This window comes from Microcebus murinus, chromosome 1 (genome assembly GCF_040939455.1).
Source record: "Microcebus murinus isolate Inina chromosome 1, M.murinus_Inina_mat1.0, whole genome shotgun sequence".
Classification (NCBI taxonomy): Eukaryota; Metazoa; Chordata; class Mammalia; order Primates; family Cheirogaleidae; genus Microcebus; species Microcebus murinus.
The window spans coordinates 76,976,209-76,997,161 of NC_134104.1; the positions used below are offsets into that span (position 1 = coordinate 76,976,209).

The 20,953-nt window shown below is 44.9% G+C and overlaps 1 protein-coding gene across 1 annotated transcript; it reads right to left on the reverse strand.

Annotated features, from left to right (window-relative positions):
- Nucleotides 1–8,528: 8,528 nt before the first annotated feature.
- AHSG (alpha 2-HS glycoprotein) lies at nt 8,529–20,210 on the reverse strand. The gene is made up of 8 exons (XM_012789653.3): nt 20,103–20,210; nt 15,905–16,186; nt 13,501–13,611; nt 13,092–13,176; nt 12,603–12,766; nt 11,259–11,360; nt 9,889–9,972; nt 8,529–9,242 (listed from the first exon to the last, which is right to left on the reverse strand). Exons 2-8 carry the CDS (start codon nt 16,115–16,117, stop codon nt 8,913–8,915), a joined length of 1,089 nt encoding a protein of 362 aa, XP_012645107.1. The 5' UTR covers nt 16,118–16,186; nt 20,103–20,210; the 3' UTR covers nt 8,529–8,912.
- Between the last annotated feature and the right edge of the window lie 743 nt (nt 20,211–20,953).

Below are 20,953 nucleotides of genomic sequence, written 5' to 3' on the forward strand. Positions count from 1 at the left end.
ACTTGGGAGTGGGAATGGTTTCTCCTTCCAAGACCTGACAGGGAGTTCAATTTGGCCAGAGGGCACCCATAAGTGGGGCAGGACAATTTCCATTATGGCAATATCCAGTAGGGAGTTTGAATGTGTAAGGACAGCCAGCAGGGTATTATTGTACTTACACCCCATTTTCCACCTCTGACTTATTCAATTGGAAAAACTCAAACCCAAGCTATGTAGAGGACCCTCAGAGAATGACAGAATTGTTCACAACCATCTTTGCGATACACTGCCCCACTTTGGTGAATGTACAGACCCTACTGAGTATACTACTTACTGCAGATGAGCATAGACTGGTGGTGGACAAGGCCAATGAGGAGTCACAGCACCTCCATAGTGAGGATCCTAGTTAGACCCCAGACCTCAATGCTACCATTCCAATGGCAGAATAAAATTGGGATCCTAATGTGGGTGCAACACACACATTATTCTCAATGATTTATGAGAATAAATCATTACCAAAGTGTATTCTGGTAGGCCTCTGGATGGAAGTGCCTAGAGAGAAGAGTTTAAACAAGATCCAAGAGTTACACCAAAAAACTAATGAAGATCCCTCTGAATTTTTGGAGTGCATCAGGCATATTGGAAATATACAGATGCTGATCCAGAGGCCCCTCAAAACATGTGCATGGTTAATATGACTTTTATAGTGCAGAGCACTCCAGATATAAGGAGAAAGCTACAGCATGTGGAAGGAGCAATTGGCATGAATCTCTCACAGCTTGTTAATATCACCTTTAAAGTATATAACACCAGGAAGAATGGAAACTGAAACCTAAGCATGTTCTGTTAGCTGCACCAACCAAGGGTCCTTTGAGACACTCAAAAGGAAAGGGTGGGAAAGGCCACCCTAGGGTGAGATACAATCAGTGTGCTTTTGTAAAGAGGAGGGACATTGGAAAGAACACTGCCCAAAGTTGCAAAGGGCTCCAGGTAACAAGAAATCTCCAGGAAAGAAAATGGTTTTTCAACTCCAGAACCCAGATGATGAATGAGGGGGCCTGGGGTTCCATGCCTCACTAGTGGCTCCAATACAAATATCCCCACAGGAGCCCTGAATACAATTGACAGTGGGGACCCAATTAGTGGACCTTTTAATTGACACAAGAGCTACCTTTTCTGTCCTAAACTCTAAATTCCCTTAGCAAGGACATGGTGGCAGTGGTCAAAGTAACTGGTCAGACCCAACAACAACCCATGCTCCAACCTCTTGAGTGCCAAAAGCTGAGACACAGTTTCTTATATATGCCAGACTATCCAATACCTCTCCTAGGCCATAATTTGTTATGCAAGTTGAATGCCCAATAACTTTTTTCCAGAGAAGTAAGAGTTCCACCTACAGGTCCCGGCTGAAAATGCTCTGTGGTTTCAATTTCTACTCACAGACAAAGAAGCAAATTCTATTCCTCCTGAGGTCCACCAAAAAAGTAAGTAAGGCCACATGGGCCGACAGGAACCCAGGTTGTGCCTAACAGCTACACCGATTACCTTTTTTTTTTAAAGAAGGGGCCTCACACCCCCATAAGAAACAATACTCCCTTAAAAAGAAAGTGTTGGAAGGAATTCGACCTACATTAACAGATTTCTAGAGCATGGACTAATTTGTCCCTGTTGGTCCCTTTATCATACACCGATTTTACCATCAAGAAGCCCCATACCAATGAGTATAGATTTGTACAGGATCTGTGTGCCATTAATGATATTGTATAAGATATACACCCTATGGTGCCAAACCCATGTGCTCTTTTGACAGCAATACCAGGTGACTATGAATGGTACTCAGTGCTGGATTTAAAAGATGCTTTCTTTTGCATTCCTTTGGAAAAAGAGATCCACTTCCTTTTCTTATTTGAATAGCAGTATCCTGAGGCTATGATGACCTCACAGTACTGTCATGTTGCTCTAGGGGTTTAAAAACTCCCCTACTCTGTTTAGTGAGAGCTTAGCAAGGGACTTGTAGAACCTGCAATTGGACCAAGGGATTTTGTTACAATATGTGAATGATTTACTTATAGCCAGCCCTGATTATGATCATTGTCTTACAAATACAGTGATTGTGCTAAATCATCTGGCTTCATGTGGCTCTAAAGTATCATCCAAAATGGCACAGATTTGCAAACAGTAGGTTACTTATTTGGGATTCCAAATTAGCATGGAAACCCGCAGCCTAATGTCAGAGCAGAAGCAAGTCATCTTGAATCTTGCTGCCCCAAAATAAAAGACAACTATGTGGGTTCCTAGGAATGGCAGGGTTCTGTCACATCTGGATCCCAAACTTTGGACTAATACCAAAGCCCTTGTATAAGACCCTTAAAGGACCAGATGTGGATCCCCTGATCTGGACCACAGACTATCAAGATGCCTTTGAAAGACTGAAGCAGAGTCTTATGACTGCCTTTGCTTTGGGGTTGCCTGACTTGCAGAAAGAATTTAAATTATACATTCATGTGAAACAAGGAATAAGCTTGGAGTGTTAGTACAGTTGTTGGGAGACATCCCAGGGCCAGTGGCATACTTGTCAAAGCAACTGGCCAATGCTACGAGAGGATGGCCTCCTTGCCTCTGGCAGCAGCAGCTACTTGTGACTTGTTACAAGAGGTCAAAAAAATTCACCTTAGGAAACCTATTGTAGTATATGCCCCCCACTAGGTTATGACTTTATTAGAATAGAAAGGGGGTTATTGGCTGACTGCGGGAAGGCTGGGAAAATACCAGGTCATCCTTTTGGATAATCCAAACATTAAATTAAAGACTGTGTCTAATCTCAATCTTGCCACCCTGTTACCAGCTAAAGAGAACGAGCCTTTAGAGCATGACTATTTAGAGATTCTGGAGGCTGTCTATTCCAGCAGGATGCATCTGTCAGGTAAGCTGATGCCCAAGCCAGATTGGGATCTTTTCACCAATGGGAGCAGCTTTATGGACAATGGACAGTTAAGGGCTAGATATGTAGCGGTCATGGAACAACAGGTACTGGAAGTAATGGCACCACCGCCTGGGACTGCAGTCCAGAAAGCTGAGCTGATTGCTTTAACCAGAGCCTTTCAGTTATCCAGAGGAAAAAAGGTGAACATTTATACAGACTCTAAACATGATTTGATGGTTGTGCATGCTCATGGTGCCATTTGGAAGTAAAGGGGGCTCCTGACAGCAGGGAATAAGTATATTAAATATGACACTGAAATAATGGCCCTGATACAGGCTGTGGCTGAGCCCAAGCAGGTGGCCATCATTTATTGTCCTACTCACCAAAAATGGGAGACGCTTATGTTGCAAAGAGAAATCAGGCCACTGAGAGTGTTGCTAAGAAGGCCACCTAAAGGCTATCTGTTCCTTGGGGCCTTGATACCCCAGCTAGATTTAGATTAATAAAAACCCCATTACAATAATAAGGATGAAAAAGGGCTAAAGACTGAGGCTTTGACACTTGGTATGACACAGCTAAGTGGAGACAAAATTCTCATGGGTTCATTCTTCTACCTGAAGACTTGGTTTGACCCCTTATGAGGCACCTACAAGAATCCCACATTATGGGTGTGATGCCTTAATAGATTTTGTGGGACCTCATTTAAAAGGACCCCTTTTGCAACAAACTATCCAACAAATAACTCAGAGCTGTTCTGTATGTGCTTGAAACAATCCAGAAACTGAAAAGCCTCCTGCTGCAAAGGGAACCCAACATGTAGGGACCCACCCCTTCAATGATTGGCAAATTTATTTCACTCAGATGCCAAAATGACTGGCAACTTCAAATACTTGTTTACATTAGTAGATACCTTTTCAGGCATGGTAGAGGCTTATCCTACCCAGATGGAGAGAGTGTCTAAAGGACACTCCTTCTAAAGGAATCCTTCTAAAGTAACTCATTCCAAGGTCTGGGCTTCCTTCCTCTGTACAGAGTGGCAACGGACCCTCCTTTATATAGGAGGTAACTCAGTAAGTAAGTAAAGCCCTATATCTAGAATGGAAATTGCATGCATCCTGGAGATCTCAATCTACAGGGAAGACAGAAAATGAATCACACTTTAAAGAAAACTATAGCAAAATTAATGTAGGAAATCCATCTAAAGTGGGATAAGGTGTTGCCGCTTGCCCTCCTCTGGATAAGGGTAGTCCCTAGAAGCAGGCTCAAGATAAGCCCCTATGAAATAGTTTATGGGAGACCCTTCCTAGCATCCGGAGGTAAGTATGGCAACCTAACCATAAGTGAAGAAAACAGAGAAAAGCAATGTATCAAACAAATAAATCAAATACTAACCACTATGCATGAGTTTGCCTCTTTCAGGTCTCCACCCCAGTTGAAAACACCCCTCCACCACTTTAAACCAGGAGGCCAGATGTTTATTAAAACCTGGAAAGAATAAGGACCTGGACAACAACTGGCAGAGAAGTGGAAGGGACCCTATGAAGTACTTCTAACAGCTCAAACTGTGTTGAGACTGTCAGGAGTAAAACCTTGGCTCCATCATACCAGAGTAAAGAGGTGTCCCATGGAAGAAGTCACATGCCCACCAGTGGATAGGCCAGCCTTAAGACAATCTAAAGTGGCTGTTTAAGAAGCAGGAAAAATGAAAACATTGATACTTTTGCTAACCTTTCTTTGGTTATTTATTCTGTCTACAGAATGGAGGGAAAATACTTTAGTGAGGATTTCCCAAACTATCGTCTCTTCTGCTAGTCTGTCTTGCTGCTGGGTTTGTCATCCCAAACCTTTTTTGGTGCAAGTATTCCTGTGTATAATTTCACTAATACACCTTCCTACATTCTGAACTTTCAGAAGCTGGTCTCTCAGGTCAGCTACGGGGTACGACTAATCATTCTGTACTCAGAGGTCCCATGTTTTTTTCTTATGCAGCCCCGTGTTAGACGTTACGTACAAGGTGACAGCAAGGACACACAGTCCTACTGGGGTCTTAGATACCATGTGGAGTCTGCCATTTCACTCTGTCAATCCTCATGGTTGTAGTTGCTGCTTATGCCCCTTTTCACCTGGTAATCTGCAGCATTCTTTAATTTTTTGTAAATCTACTGCCAAAGATTTGACAAACCAAAAAGAGCAATGGCATCAATAAGTACAAACCTTCTATCTAAAACATTGCCCCAATTCAGCAGGAAGTAGCTTGGTGACTACATCACCCCTCCTCCCATAGATATGGAACAATAAAATTGGCAGTGGGGAATAGGTAACAGAAGTAAGGATATACAAAAAGGCAAAATGTTTTATAAGTTGTCTCTTTAAAACCCCTCACCGTTTTAGAGGAATTAAGACCTGCATTCCTGCCTGAAACCAGTAGTCAAAGGTGCAGAAAAAATGTTCTTTGTTCTCTGTTTTCTTGTATCTTAAACCACAGGTGATGGCTCAACAGGATTATTGGGACAAAGGTCATGAGATTGTCTTCACTGGAGATCAGGTCAACTAAAACCAACTATAGTTAAACGACAACAGCCTGATGCTGGAAACCCCCTTTAAGATCCCTGTATTTCTGCTTGAAGGGGGGATGATGGTTCTTTAAGACAAGAATCTGACATCCTCCTCATTTGCCAGCAAATTAATAAACTTCTCTTTCCTTTTCCTCAAACAATTTATCCTCATTCTTCATTCAGCCTCAGGGACAGGTACTGAACTTTCAGTAATAAGAAATCCTGGAGACATTTGAAAATGAGGTCTAATTGGAAGCCATTAAGTTGGAAGTTATTTGGGTAAGATTGATAGTTTAAATCATAAGAGAGAACAAACTTGCCAAGGAAAGCACATATTTAAAAGAAGGTCAAGAACATAATCTTCTGAAGCCACCAAAGTCAGAGGATGGGCAGAGGAAGCAGAGATGGAAGGCACTTCCTGAGGACCTAGAATGTGTCCAGCAGGTTCCATGCATATGTTTGTAGTATCTCACTTAATCCTCCTGACATCCCTATGTTAGGCTATTGTATACCCCTGGTTGTATAAAGAGGGCAGGAAGAAGTGAAAGGTGAACCAGCTAGGCTCAGGTTTTGCAGGTCTGTCTGACTTCACAGCTTCCTTGAGAAGCATGAGATCAAGGTATGGATTAGCCAGACACAAAACAAAATCAACTACACAAGTTTTAAGTTGGAGAGGAGGGAATTTGAGGTAACTCAAATTACATGAGCCATTACTTGCTGCCTCAGTAAATGGCCTCACTATCTACCCAGTTGACAAAGCCATGGATCCAAGAGTCATCATCCTTCATTCTCACTCCCACATCAAATCCTTCAGCAGGTCCTGGAAGTTCTACCTCCAAATTATATCCTCTTTTTATCATGTCCACTGTCCACCACCCTAGACTAAGGCACATTAATCTTTTCCATAGAAAGCTCGAATCACTTCCTATTCTGTGGCTACTCTTGCCCAGCTATAACCCATTTTCTCTACAGCAACAACATGAGTGCTACTGATACTTGATTAATCATTAAACACTGATTAATCATTGTTCCTTGTTGGGACTTCATTGTTCAGCTGTCCCGTCCATTTCAGAATGTTTACCAACCCTAGCCTCTGTCTACTAGATGCCAGTAGTATCCCAAGTAAATGCCTTCCTTTCTTCCAAATGAATGTCCCCATGAGGGGGATGGTGGTTCTGCTCCATCACACCTCATCCTCTCCCCAGGTTGAGAACCATAGAGCCTGAGTGATCTTTCAGTGTAAATCAGACCATGTCACTGCCCTGATTAAAACCTTCAGTGGCTTCCCATTGCACCCCAGGGCCATTCATCATCCAGCCAGTCTACTTCTACAGCCTGACCTTCTCCAACTCTTCTCCTTCTCTTATTTTACTCTCTTCAGGGCAGCTTCCCCTCTCATCCTTGGCCTCGTCAACCTATTTCCTTCTGCAGGGGCTTTGTTCCTGCTATTCTCCTGGCCTGGATTGCTCCTCCCTCAGCTCTACTTGGTTGGGCCTCTTCTCTTCTTTCAGACGTGGGCACCAATGCTGATGTAGGCATGAGGCTGCCAGGGCCCATCCTTGCCAGGAATAAAGTCGGAGGCAGGCAGTGCAGAGGGATAAGGAGGGAGAGAGAGCGGGGTAGGGAAGGGGAGACCTGATGACATCTTTTGAACCCCCAGATCCAGCTGTGTCTTAGGTAAGACTCATCCATTTGAATTTTCAGTACACAAGATAATAACATTTCCCTTTTTTCTTAAGCTAATTTGGGTTGGGTGTCTGCCATGTGCCATGGCAAAGTGTGATAATTGAAAATACTAATATTCCATGCGTTTTCTCAAATGTAGCAAAGCTGTAAAATGGATGAATCTCTTTCCGTGCTGGGGTAAAGAGGCCTTTTCAGGGTCCTCTTGCAAGTTGCCTCAAGGAAGGACTAGAATGCCATTTCTAGCTATGCACTAAATATGTCCCTCGGCAGCCTGCCCATCATCTTTCTCCCTGAAAAAGAAAACTTTCCTCCACTTAGTCATCCTTTCTGATTGCATCCCATCTCTTCTATCCATCACCATCAAACTACTTGAAAGAGGGGAATACATGTGCCCTTCCATTTCCTCCTCACGCACCCGTCAACCCTCAACAGCCAGGATGTCCCTTCCAGTGCAACCACATCTGCCAGTGGTCACCACCCCTCCAAGTCAGTCAGCTAGAACAACGCTCTGTTCTCAGCCTTTATCCTCATTGCTCTTTCCACAGCATTTAACACTGCTGCCCACACCTTCTCTGGATTCCATGACACCTCACGGTTTTCTTACCTTCCTGGCAATTCCTTTGGTTACTGGAATATCAGCAAAACCTCTAGGCATGAGTAATAAGGTGACTGTGAACACTTGAGACAGTCTCCTTGATTTGAGTGAAGCCATTCAACTGGCTATTAGTCCCATCCCTCTAAAATTCCATCTGGCAGGGCCCATCACTGAAGTTGGTCAGAACATCTTAATATTGATAGACAAAACTCGAAATTGTCTAGCCACCATTCTATAATTCCCATATGCTATCTGATCTCTTGGATAGTGGATTTACAAAAGTCCTCTGGATTCACCTGTCCAGGTATCCCATCTCTAGTTGTTCTATAAACCAGAGCTTTAACTTAAAGCTCCTTAAAATAGTTTGGCTAGAAAGACCAATCCTGCATCATACAATGAAGTGTATATAGGACACTCAACAGGTATTTTAAACATAAATAACAATCAGCTATATATTAAAGCAAGGATCCTGTGTTAATTACCAATCCCCCCTTACCTGTGTATGGGGGAAAAACAATCGTTGGTTTGTCTGTACAACATTTAGGCTTTTGGCCCTCTTATGCTAACAATATTTTCTTTCTCTTATAAAATGAAAAGAATTATTTCTCAAAAGGAAATAGTCATTCCTACGGGTTGTGAGCAGATCCTAGTCTCACTTTTTCTCTGTATACAGCAATAGAGCAGATTTTTGTTCTCTTTTGTTTCTGCTTTCACTTTAATTTTGATTAAGTAGGGACAACGGACTAGGCATGTCAGTAGAACTTGGATAAAGGCAATAATCATGACCAGATTTCAGCTTAGAACTTTCTTTATTAAGGAAGGTCCTTCAGGCACTTTTATTAACAGGCAGATACAAGCTTAACAAGAGCACCTCTCAAAGTCACAGTTTCAGTTGTTTTTGTGAGGTCATCCAGAAAGCAGAGAACACAATGACGGTGGCTTCTCAAAGCCATGACAATCAAGTTGTTGGCCTTGTGCCCTCCGTCAGACAACACCATCACCCCCTCTGCTTCTGTCCTCTGAGGAAAGAAGAAAAGCTGGGATTTGAGACTTGCTATTTATCTGGGCCACATGCGGCACTTGCTTGACAGCAGACAAGGCCCCCTACCCATGCCAAGGCTCAGATAAAACAGTGGCTATGTTGCCAAACCTTCTCATCTCTGCCGTGTCTAGCCTAGACCTTGAAGTATCTGATCCTCCCTGGGCATGAGGGGAGCACTGCAGCAGCAACCATACCAGGCTTTGCCACTGGGGGTGATGTGCCCAGGTGGAACGTTTCTCCGGAGGCCGACTCCACCGAAGCTACACCTGAGAAGGCGTGGCGCAGGTCATAGTGAGCCCGGTGCGATGGGGGTCTTGGGTGAGCAGCCACTACCATGGGTCCTACCACCATGGGAGCTGCAGGCGGGCTGGCTGGAGGGGACGCAGATGCAGGTGGGTCCACTGGAGCAGAGGTGGAAGCTATGGAGACAAGGCCATCTGGCTGGGGCTGCGGGACCACGGGCTGGAGAGAGTATCATTTCTGTATGTTAGTTTGCTTCCTCCTCCCAGTCAAGGCCACCCATGGGTCTGGGTGGCAATCCCACCCAATTTCCTCACATTGCCAATTTTTATTTGAATGAATCTGGCAACAACAACAACAAAAAAAAACTACCTAGGTACAAAAGATTGCCATCAGGGTTATGGAGGATGAATGGCTTGTGGTGGCCCCCATCTCACCAGGATTATCTTGGTGGTGGTGGACTCACACACGCATGTCCCATGAGTGAAAGTATCCTGCCTATGGTGAACCTTCACCAGCAGTGCCACCCTCTTTGTCATCTTCAGCTGCAGCCACTGGGAGCTGCCGAGCAGATCTGGCCACCTCTGCAGCTCAGAAAACTACTCCAACCTCCCACAAATAAAAAGGTGGCCTTCTCAATGACACAGTAGGATGATTCTGGCCTCTAGTCACCAGTTCACGGGAGAGGAAGGCGTAGCTGAAATAGCCTTCCATTAGTTGATGATTCCACATACGCCAGTATTATTTTACATTGTGAGGTTCAGAAGGACAGGACAGCAAATGTCCTATAATTACTAACGCACTGCATGGATGTTAAAGTGTCATTGTATTCTGAAGGTGCAGAAAAGAATATTCATAAAGCTGTTACCTGTCTTTGGAACACTGTGCAGGTCACTGCAACCTCTTCCTGACCAAGATTCTCAGTGACTGTTGCCTTACAGAAGCCGTATTGCTGCCCACAGAAAGAGAGGAGCTATTTTAGTTGATTTTTTTTTTTTTTTGAGACAGAGTCTCGCTTTGTTGCCCAGGCTAGAGTGAGTGCCGTGGCGTCAGCCTAGCTCACAGCAACCTCAAACTCCTGGCTCAAGCAATCCTCCTGCCTCGGCCTCCCAAGTAGCTGGGACTACAGGCATTTGCCACCATGCCCGGCTAATTTTTTGTATATATATTAGTTGGCCAATTAATTTCTTTCTATTTATAGTAGAGACGGGGTCTCCTCTTGCTCAGGCTGGTTTCGAACTCCTGACCTCGAGCAATCCGCCCACCTCGGCCTCCCAGAGAGCTAGGATTACAGGCGTGAGCCACTGCGCCCGGCCTATTTTAGTTGATTTTTAAAATGGATTTCTCCCCCAGTTTCATTGATATTATAATACCTCAAGGCAAAAAAACCAAAACAAAACAAAACAAAAAAACCTCACTTAAATTCTTAATTCCTTTTTAAAAAAACTCTCTTAAACATTATAGTTTCCGCTTATAGCAAATATATACATATAATTCTACAGATAATATAGAAAACATGAAGTATTTTGAGAATGAGATAGATCACCCACTATCCCAGAAATGATGGTGATTTAAAGAGAACTATTTTTAACATTGATGTACTTCTTTCCTATTTTTCAGCACTATTAAATATAATTTAAAAATTGAGATCATTGTGACCAAACCATGTTGTATCCTGTGTTTTTCACTTACTATGATATAATAGCATTTTCTTTGAAAACATAATTTTTAGTGTCTGCATAATTTTCTATTTACTGATATACCATATATTATTTGTAAGCCCTCCTGTTGGACACTCAGATATTTTTTATTTTTGGTCACTTTATATGTATGATCATTCATCTTTATCAGATATATTTCAGTCAAACATCTCTGATGATTTCTTTAAGCTAAATTCCTAGAAATGGACATTACTCAAGGACTTGAAAGTTTTCATATCAGAGGTATATCTAGAAAATTTACACTTCACACTCCCAGAGGCTGGGCATGACTCGGTTTCATGAGGAGATGGGCTCTTGTCCTCCATGTGCTTCCAGTAGGTGAGACGATTTGGTGTCAGCTCTGAAGAGGGGAGGTGACACCCCAAAGGAAGGCCTGGCATGACACAGCCCCCCAGGAAATGGCATTTTGCACTCTTACTGTCTTTCTGCAGTCCCAAGATACAAACTACACAAGGATGTTTTGTTCAATAGCCAGCTTTGCCTGGGTGGCAACAACCTGAGGTCCCGGCCCACTTACCTTTTCTGGCAGCATGTTGCATTTGGCTGCGTCTGTGACCTGTATAGCAACACAGTCAGTGGCAGCCACTGCAAACTCCACACGGGTAGAAACTGGGAGAGGCTGATAAGAATAAATGAAAATGTTCTTGAGGCAACACAACTTAGAATGAAAAGGGCAGAGAAAGAGAGGCTGGCAGAAAGTGGCAGGGTCACAGCGTGGCACAACTTCAGTGAGCACTATTCACATAGACCACATTGTGGGGCCCAGGACACATGCCCCCGAATGGCCTACACAGGGCAGTTATTGTAGGATGATGGTCTGACATACTTGTACTACCGAAGTAGGGGTTGGGTCTTCCCTGGAGGAGGAGCAGATATCCATTGCCCATCCATCACTTAGGGTGCGCGTGAGTTTTCACATAGGAAATAGGAAATCAGAAAGCCAGCCTTAGACTGGCGTGCATGGGAACACTGCCTCCCCCTAAGTCTTGGGGCTGCACTTTGAGACCCAAAGTTCTGGCTACTCCAAGACAGGGTGGAAAAGAGAAGAGATTAATAAATACCTTTTCTGTCTATTTCATAGAGCAGGATCAAATAAAAACATTTCGATGAAAGTATGGAAGACATTGCTAGTGCTTTTCTTTCTTATGGTACTTGGACCATATGGACACTTAAAATAATAAAATATCTGTTACCTGGTCTAGTCTGGGATGGGGATGTCCTAAGAATTACATATTCTGATGAACAGAATGACCACATATACTAATGTATTTCCAAGTATGCCATAGCTGATATCCAGAATAGGGGTTTTCTTAAACATTAGAATTCTGTCGCCTTCAAATGTGCTAAAGCACCCACAGTACATTAGATGTTTTCTCCAGCGACTCAAAAGGCATTTTAGGATCCTGCCACTATAAGCCTGTCGTATGAATAGGCTCATGCCTTTATCAGTATTCATTAGGAGACTGATGCAGGCGTCCGGCGGTGGTGGGTGAGAGATGTGTGGAGACCAGTGGATTCACAGCGAGTGCTTCTGGATAACGTGGGAACCTCCCCTCTCTGGCCCTGGGCGCTCTGCTTTTAACCAGAACTGAGGGAGTGGGGCTGTGCCTACCTGCAGCGTCTGGCTGCCACAAGTTAGAATGGCTCAGCAGCCGGGAGATGCTTTGGGGTCCTCACGATACTCAGGGTTCTCATGCCCCCAGGACGCTTTTGTCTCCTTTCCAACCAACACCCTCCTTGCCTGCTCGTCGCCCACACGGCGCCTGGTTTTCCCTCACTGCTGCCGCACCGCAGACGCTACGGTACATTCCCGAAGTGCGTGCAAAGTGCCCAAAGTGAGAGCGAGACTCTCAGTCCTTACCACGAGTTGAGCCCGGGAAATCTCCACCAGCTGGAAATAGGAGCCGTTGTTCTGCGCGTTGAAGGCGGCCAGGGCGGCCTCCACGGCGTGCACCACGCGGCTGTCGTTGAGCGGGGCCAGCAGGGGGCAGTCGGGGCACACCTTGCGCACGTCCTCCGCCGAGTCTGCACAGGGGGGAGAACCCGGACCGGGCACTGACGTCCGTGGCTCTAGGAAGGGCCGGAGCGCGCTGCCCCTTACTAAGCCTTAAGTAGCTCGCGTCCTGCTGCTATTAGCTCGCATGCTGAAAGTAGCTCGCATCATGCTGACAGGAGCTCCTGTCATCAAGGGGCAATTTTCGCAGCCAATAAACAGCTCCTTTTAAAAAGTTTTGAAATCCCAGAACCTAGGACATTTGGCTTCTCCTTTTTCTCACCAACTAAGTGGCTAGAACGACCTCTCCTCGCCCCCCCACAAAGCAACAGTGATCAGAAGAGTAGTCATCTCTACCTGGACTGGAATCACATTTTGCAAACGTCACGGAAAACTGGCCGTCTTGCCTCAGTAGCCGCACGTCACAGTCTCCTTCCACAGCCTGGAGAAATAACCCCCCGTGAGTGTCCAGGAAGAGCTGGCCTTCCACTGTTCACTCGGGAAGGGGTGCCTTCCAGGCATGTTTGTCAAAGGCGATCCTCACAAAATCACGTTCACTGGGTGATACTGAAACATTACACCCTCTGCTTTCAGGGAAGGCTACTGAAAGAAAGTTAAGCGTTTATAAAAATCAGCCCCAGGGAAGGTGGCATCAAACGGCAATTTTAGAAACTGCACACCGGATAAAACACGCCTACTGTTCTTTGCTGAACCACCCCGGCACTGGCCTGGCGCCCCCAACAGCCATCCTAAGAAGGGCACTCACATGCTCCGCCAGCTGCCTCACGGTGCAGTTCGCAACTGGGGTGGGATCCAGCACATGGCAGGTGGTCTCCAGTGTGTCTATTTCAAGCTCAAATACCTCTCCAAAGGGTCGCTGTGGAGACACAGAAGGAAGAGGTGAGCAGTCCATTCCCCTGATCCTGTTGTGTAGGCCAAAGTGTGAGTCCCCAGGGAGCTTGAACCCACCCCTGTTTTGGCGAGGTGAGGGGAAAGTCATTCTGACTGTCAGTCTGCAACTGTGTCTAACTCTGAACTGGCCTGTGGACAGGACAGCCACCAGGGCTTCTCTGTCCTTCCTCTGTGGACTGGGCAAGTGCCAAATGGTGCTTGCAAGGGAAAAGGGGGCATGGGCTTGGACAAGTTGATGAGGCTGCCATCCTCACTCTGAGCTCTATTTGGAAACTAAAAATGAGTGTTGGTGCTTATTTTTTAATTTCTAAAATTTCACCTTTCAACTAGTGATTTGAAAAATTTAGCTTTGGATTTTTCTCAGTCAAGCTGCAAAAAGTAAAGTGGTGTAGGGTAATCTTACCAACATTTGTTAATCTTCTCTATTCCTCCCTCTACTTCTTTCTTCCTTCCCTCTCATTATTTACTTTCCTTCCTTCTTTCATTTTCTCTTTCTTCCTAAAGATTTTTGTCTTTGGCTTTTTCTTTGTCTTTTGGATTGTACAGTAGATGCCTGGCTGCAAAGATGCTGCTCTCTACTTCCCCCTGCTGGTTATGATAGGGAAGAGCATGTCTCCCTCTGACACTGAGGAAACCGTGTATGTCACTAGTGTAGACGCGAAGGAGTTACCGGGAAGCCTGTATAAATCCTTAAAGTTGTTCTTGTTCACCTATTTCCATATTCTTTCTTCAAAGCCTGGGAAATTCAGAAGGCACAAATATGCCTTTTTGTCTGTCAGCCCATCTGCTTGCCTCTCAATTTGCCTGACTCAGTGGTACCTGAAGCTTCAGAACGGCCTGCCCTGGAGGAAGCGCTGCGTATGTCTGTATAGCCATGCCCAAAGTAACTTCCTGAAAATGTCCAGCGCTGCAGTGAATAGGAGCCAGGTACACCTTGGTTTCTCAAGGAAAGGACCTCTCAGGCTCCGCCTTTTGTGAAAATCACGATGCCCATTCATTACCTTTTCCCTTGGAGGTGCACGTTGTGTGTTTATTTCCCCTGAATTTCTCACTGTTTCCTCTGAACCACCGTTGTGCATTAATGTGGCTATAGTACTCTTAAAATCCATCTGGGGCAATCCTGACTTCAAATATTTTGTCCCTTTGTGAGATCAATGTCACTTGTCAGTCCACCCAGACTTCTTGATGTTTACTTTTACTTTACCTTCCTTCTTAGATTGTAAACTCTTGTGGTCATAAACTGTGTCTTTTTCACCTTTGTATTAAATTGAACCATTAAAATTGCCAATATTTGGTTGCTTTCAATACACAAAAATGGCAATTTTATATGGCTCATCACAGTATCTCCCATAGCACCTGACACTGGTTTTTGCCCAAGGAAGTCTTGTAATAAATGTTTGCTGAACAAATTACCCTTAATCAGATACACGTTCTAATTTTAAAACAAGCAGTAGACAGATGGCTTTTTCTCAACTCTCCAAATCTCTCCACTGATCCCCAGGGCACATTTTCTAGCTTGATCCTCACTGTCACTGGCTTTAGGCTACATTGGTTTCCTGTCTAGCATGTAACGAAGTGAATCCTGTTCATGCCAAGACTTCTCTCGGGTATGTAGGGAACTCTCTTTGGAAGAAAGCTTGTGTAGAGGAAAGAACTTGGGTCTATAATCAAATCCCATCCTGAATGCTTACTATGACCTTGGGCAAAAAATGACAACCTATCAGAGACTTGGTTTCCTCTTGCATAAGACAAGGACAACATACCTACCCCCAGGACAGGAGGCAGGGAAAAGGAAGAGAAGAATGAGATAACATGTGAAAGGGCCTGGCATGAAGTAGGCACCTTCCAAATGCTCGTTTCATTCACTCTCCGTCTTTGACAGGGAGAAGCAGAAGCAAAGACACATAAGTGATTTTCAGCCAGTGGTAATTTGGCAACTAACTAGTAGCTGGTCTCTTGGACCTTAGTTTTTTCAGCCAGCCATACTTTCCACCTGTGATCTGCAAACTAGCATTCGAAGCCCTTTATTCTCCTGCATTCCACCCCACACCCCACCCAGCACCCTCCCGTGACCCACGACCTCAGCACAGAATTTCTCCCCTCTTGCCCTCCACCTGCCCCATCCTTCACTCCTGGGGAGAAGTCAATGAAACCTCTTTGCAGTTTCATTTGTGCTGGGAGATGCTCATCATTTGAGGCACCAGGTCGAACTCCACACACACAGGTTCTTTCAGCTCATTCACAGCAGGTTCACTTACCCGAGGCCACACCTTCACTTGATCAATCTGGTTCAAGGTGTGCTTGTATCCATGAAGAAGGTGGCTATTGATGTAGTCCACAGCTACCTGGGCTGCTTGCTGTGTTTCTAGGTCATCACAGCTCAGTTGTCTATAAGTCATCTCTGGGACATGTGCGGCCGAATGGCAGCCCCAGAGCTGAGCGAGACAAAGGAGCAGGATGAGGGACCTCATGGCTGCTCCAGAGAGACCTTGGCAGGTAGGCAGATGGCTGGAGACTTCAGGACCAACCCAAGTGCTCTCCTGGGAAAGGCATAACCATGGAGGGGTGGAAGGCTTTTTTATCTGCTAGAGCCTGCCAGAAGAATTGCATAAGCACGTGGGATGACTTCTGTTTTGGTTCCAAGAAAACCCCTGCAAACATCAGCTCTGGAAAAGCAAACAGGTTAGGACATCACTAGTCCCCAAGAAATCGGCCAAAGTCCATGCTGCTGCAGGGGAGATGCTCCAAAGGCTGCTTGGAACATAGTAACAGCAGCAAAGAGAGAAGTCAGCTGGGAGGGCAAGATGGCCACAGCCAGCCCAGAGTGCAGTGGGTTTGGCAGCAGAGGGAGCATCCTCTACTGTGATTTGAGCATGCTGTGGGGTATATGAGGGAAAAGGGGGGATATTCAGCAATGTGATAAAGTACTCTAATGTCGAGGGTAGGGGATTAGCTCTTCCAAGAGAAGTCCTACAGAAAGAACAAGGCCCGCAGATATAGCAAAGGTAGAGATGCACTATGGGAGATGCCAAGATCTTGGATAAGATTCTTGGTGAAAAGAAGAATCTGCCTAGAGTGGGGAATGGAGGTGAAAAAAGTGGGTTCCTGTGACAGAACCAGAGGGGATATGGTCAGCAGAGCAGCCTAGGGTTCCCTGCTCCTCTTCCTTTCTCCAGACCTTGCTGCCGGGGCATGGCAGGTGACAGCCCAGACGGGCACTGACCTGGGTCTCCTGGGTGGCTGAACATGATTGGCACCAGAAGCCACGTGCCCCCAGCCAGTGCATAAGTGCAGCAGAGGGGAGTCCTGGTCCACCAGGCACTCACTGGACAAAGCTCTGGCTTTGAGTCCAGCACTGCAGGCTGAGACCCTGCAGGGGCAGCTCAGAATGCAAATGCTCCTTTACCACTCTTTGTTAGCAGACATGTCTTTCTGGCCAGAACACAGGGCCACCATGTTGACTTCAGGCACTATGTTTTAAGTGACCCTTGACAATCCCAGGTGTGACCTCCAAGGAGGTTAGGCAGAATTGTCAGGGGCTTGGGAAATATCATACAAGGACCTGGTTTGGTTTGGCCTGGAGCAAGAAAGCCCTGACATGGAGACCAACACGTTCTTCAAACATTTAGACGTCATCATTGTGAGGGGGTGGATTTGTTCTGTTGTTTGATATTGCTTCAGAGGAAAAAACTTGGTTTAAAGAAAAAAGGAGCCCTCCAAAGAGAAGCTTAGTACCGATTTGCTGGGGTGGAGGTCAGAGGAGGGGGTGGGTGGTGACGGGGCAGAGAAGGGGCTGTCAGGGCCATTCTCACGTCCGCTCCTGGCTGCTTATCCCTCACACAGAATCTCCGGGACAGAACACAGAAGGTGTGGTCAGGACCCCAGGTTCTCTCCCAGAGGAGGCTCGTGACTCCCACAGATACAACACAAGCTCTGGCCATCTAGCAGGATGACCCTCAAAGTCACAGGCAACCCCCCATCAGCCTTACTCCCCATTTTACTCAGGCCCCTGACTCTTGAAGTTTCTGTGGAGGCTACACTCTTCTTTTGCATGAGCTTTAAAAATACCAAATATGATTATTATTGAATATTTGAAAACTATGAAACACATTCAGTGAGTACGCATTTCATAAGACATAAGCTCAGGTATATAAAATATAACTTTATTTTCCACAACCCAATTGAATTTCCGAATCTGAGACCTCTTTCATGAAAATTTATTCTAGTCACTTTTAGGTAACCTGATTTTGCAGACATTTGGGTTGAAATGTAGTCCTACTTAGGATTGTTTGCCCTTCCTGTTTCTCCCCGTAGGGTTAAAAATAAGCCTGAGATTGAAAATAAGGGGGTAACTTATGCAAATGCCCCTTTAGTCAAGGGCACAAAGGGGTATCCACCTTTGCCTTGTGCTGCAAGGGCCTGTGCTGGCATCTTCTGCCAGGTAACCTGTCTCATCTGGTTCTCAGGCACATCTACCTGGCAGATCCACCAGTGGGCTAATATCCTGCTTGTCCCCATCTAGTCCAGAGCAAGATGGTCCTCCCTGCATCCCCGGATCAGGGGTCCCCTTACTCCAGCTGTGGAGTAAAGGGTTCCTAGACCACAGGCCTACTCTCAGCTAAGTGCCACCCCCTTTTGTAAGCATGGGAAAATCTGGCTGCTTTGCCCACGTGAGGTATAGGGGGGCTTCATAAAGTGTCTTCAAGCCCTGGACACCCCCTGCAGTCATGGCTCCTCCACTGCTCTGTTGTCATCCTGCTACTCAGGGGGCTTTTCCTTGCAATGTGCTGTCAGCCTGTGCTCCCCACCCCACCCCACCCCCCAGACATGGGCTTGGAAATCCCACACTGATCTGGTGGTGCTCTATTGCTACACCAACCAATCTGAGAGTGTGGGGAAAAAGTTTTGTTTGATCACACATCCTCTCCGATCATTTCTGTCTTATATGTGGAACATTCTTTTTTGGCACCTTTGTTCTTGGATCTTCCACTGGTGACAATTTCTAAAGCCTTAGGTGTTTAGCTGATTAATCATTTGGCTGATGCTAGTAAAACAAGGCATGTAGTAAAGAGCATATCTCACCTTTCATGCCACCACATGCAAACAGGAATACAAAACCATACACAATCTCACCATCCAGAGAGATATGGTGTTAACATTTTGATACTTTTGCATCTTGTCTTTTTTCTATGAAATTATTACTTCAATATGATTTAGATCATACTGCATATATACCTTCTTAATTTTTTCATTTGACATTATAATCTGGATATTTTCTTATGTCATTAAGTAGATCTTAAAATATGCTTACAATGACTACCTGCTATTGTGTTGTGTATCTGTATCATAATTTATTTAACCATTCTCTTATTATTGGGCATTTGGTTTGTTCTCAATTGACTGCTATCATATAAAAAGCCACAATGAACTTTTTAATTTAGGAATCTTTGGCTTTCTAGGTTTTTTTTTTTTAGGATAGATTCTTATAAGTAAAATTATTGATTCTAATGACTTGGACATTTTTAAATCTCTTCATTTCTATGGTCAAACTTCCTATTTTGCTATGCCAATTCATACCTTCCCTTTAACTGTTGCGTCATGTCAGCTCAGCTGTCTTCTCTGTTCCTCTGCTACTGCTTCCATGCTGACTTTTATGAGAACTTAGATATGTGAAAATTATTAGAACTCCTTTTTGTAAATGTATTTTATGAATATCTTTGTTTTATCTCAACTACTCCATATGTCTAATACTTATAAACTGACTTTGGTATCAAGCTGAATAAAATGACTTTTCAGTTTCCTTAGAAAGAAATGTCATGGTTTCCATACTGACAATAAAGAAAATAGGTGATATTTTGGTATGTTTTCTCAGATAACTGTAGCATTGGTACCAAAAGGAAGCTATGGGTATTTCACTATGGCTGATGACACCAATTTTAAACTTTGAAAGATTTTCACATGCTAAATATATGGGAAACATTCATGAGAGATCTTCACATGTGGAATGCCTAATAGTGATGAATGACCTTGGGTCAGTTTTCATCCAACTGGCTCCAGCTTCTTTGCATGCCAATAGAAGACAGCCATCTACTTCCTTTTCTGGTCATTTGCTTCATTATTTTAATTACGTATCTGTACATTTTTCTATGAGGCCCATATCACTGCAATAAAACAATATTCTTTCCATTCACACTGTGATATCTGATAGTGTGTTGAGGATATCAAGGGCTTATTAGAGCTGGTCGGGGAAAGCAGGCCCAAAGATCTAAGGCGCAAAAGAGGATCAACTATCCCCAGGAGATGGCAGCAGGGCGCTGGGCAGTGCTTGCTGTGTGGAGCCCCTGTGTGGCTGATGGCAGAGATCTCAAGGTGGCAGCTGTCTTAGTCCCTCTGTGTTGCTATAAAGGAATACGTGGGGATGGGTAATTATAAAGAAAAGGGGTTTATTTGGCTCACAGTTCTGCAGGCTGTACAGGAAGCATGGCGCCAGCATCTGCTCTGGTTGAGGGCTTCCGACTGCTTCCACTCATGGCAGAAGGTGAAGCAGAGTTGGTGTGTACAGAGATCACATACTAAGAGAGTAAGCAAGAGAGAGAGGGGAGGGAGGTGCCAGGCTCTTTTTAACAATGAGCTCTCGCGGGAATTAATAAAACGAGAACTCAGTCATTAACGAAAGGATGACACCACGCAATTCAAGAGGGATCCACCCACATGACCCAAACACCTACCATTATGCCCCACCTCCAACACTGCAGACCAAATTTCAACATGAGGGTTGGAGGGGACACACATCCAAACTAGAGCAGCAGCCAAGGATGGCATGAGGGCTTCTGAATTTGTCAAAAAGATCTTTCACCAGAGAGTCACTAGGGCAGGTGGATGCATTTGAACTATTCCAAGGCAGAATTCAGTATTTATAGTTGCAGGTCAGGAGCCAGTACAAGAAAGATCACTGTAAGCTCCGGGTCAGAGTTTCTGGAAGGTTGGTTCCGTTAGTGGACCTGCCAGCAGCGAATAGAGCTAGAAGAATGTGAAATATCAAGTCAAGCAGTGAAAGCTAAGGTGAAAGGTAGAAAACCAGCCTCTCACAAAACAGAACAAGAACAAGTGCACATCAGCAAAAGCCAGAAGGATGATTGGCTTCTGCAGGAAGGAAGTAGCAGTGGTTGGTATTTAAATCACTGGGCCAGATTACTGGCTCTGCTTCGTCTGGTACTTAAGGGCCCAGGCCTTAAGAAGCTGGGTATTAATTTCTAATAAGCCTGTGTTTCTTCATTCATATGTCCAGTAAACAAACATTTATTGAG

Coding starts and splice junctions, on each gene's coding strand:
- AHSG (XM_012789653.3), bottom strand. CDS start 16,117: ATGAGGTCCCTCATCCTGCTCCTTTGTCTCGCTCAGCTCTGGGGCTGC. Junction 13,612..15,904: donor AAGTGAAGGTGTGGCCTCGG/GTAAGTGAACCT, acceptor GTGTCTCCACAG/CGACCCTTTGGAGAGGTATT. Junction 13,177..13,500: donor TGAGGCAGCTGGCGGAGCAT/GTGAGTGCCCTT, acceptor TTATTTCTCCAG/GCTGTGGAAGGAGACTGTGA.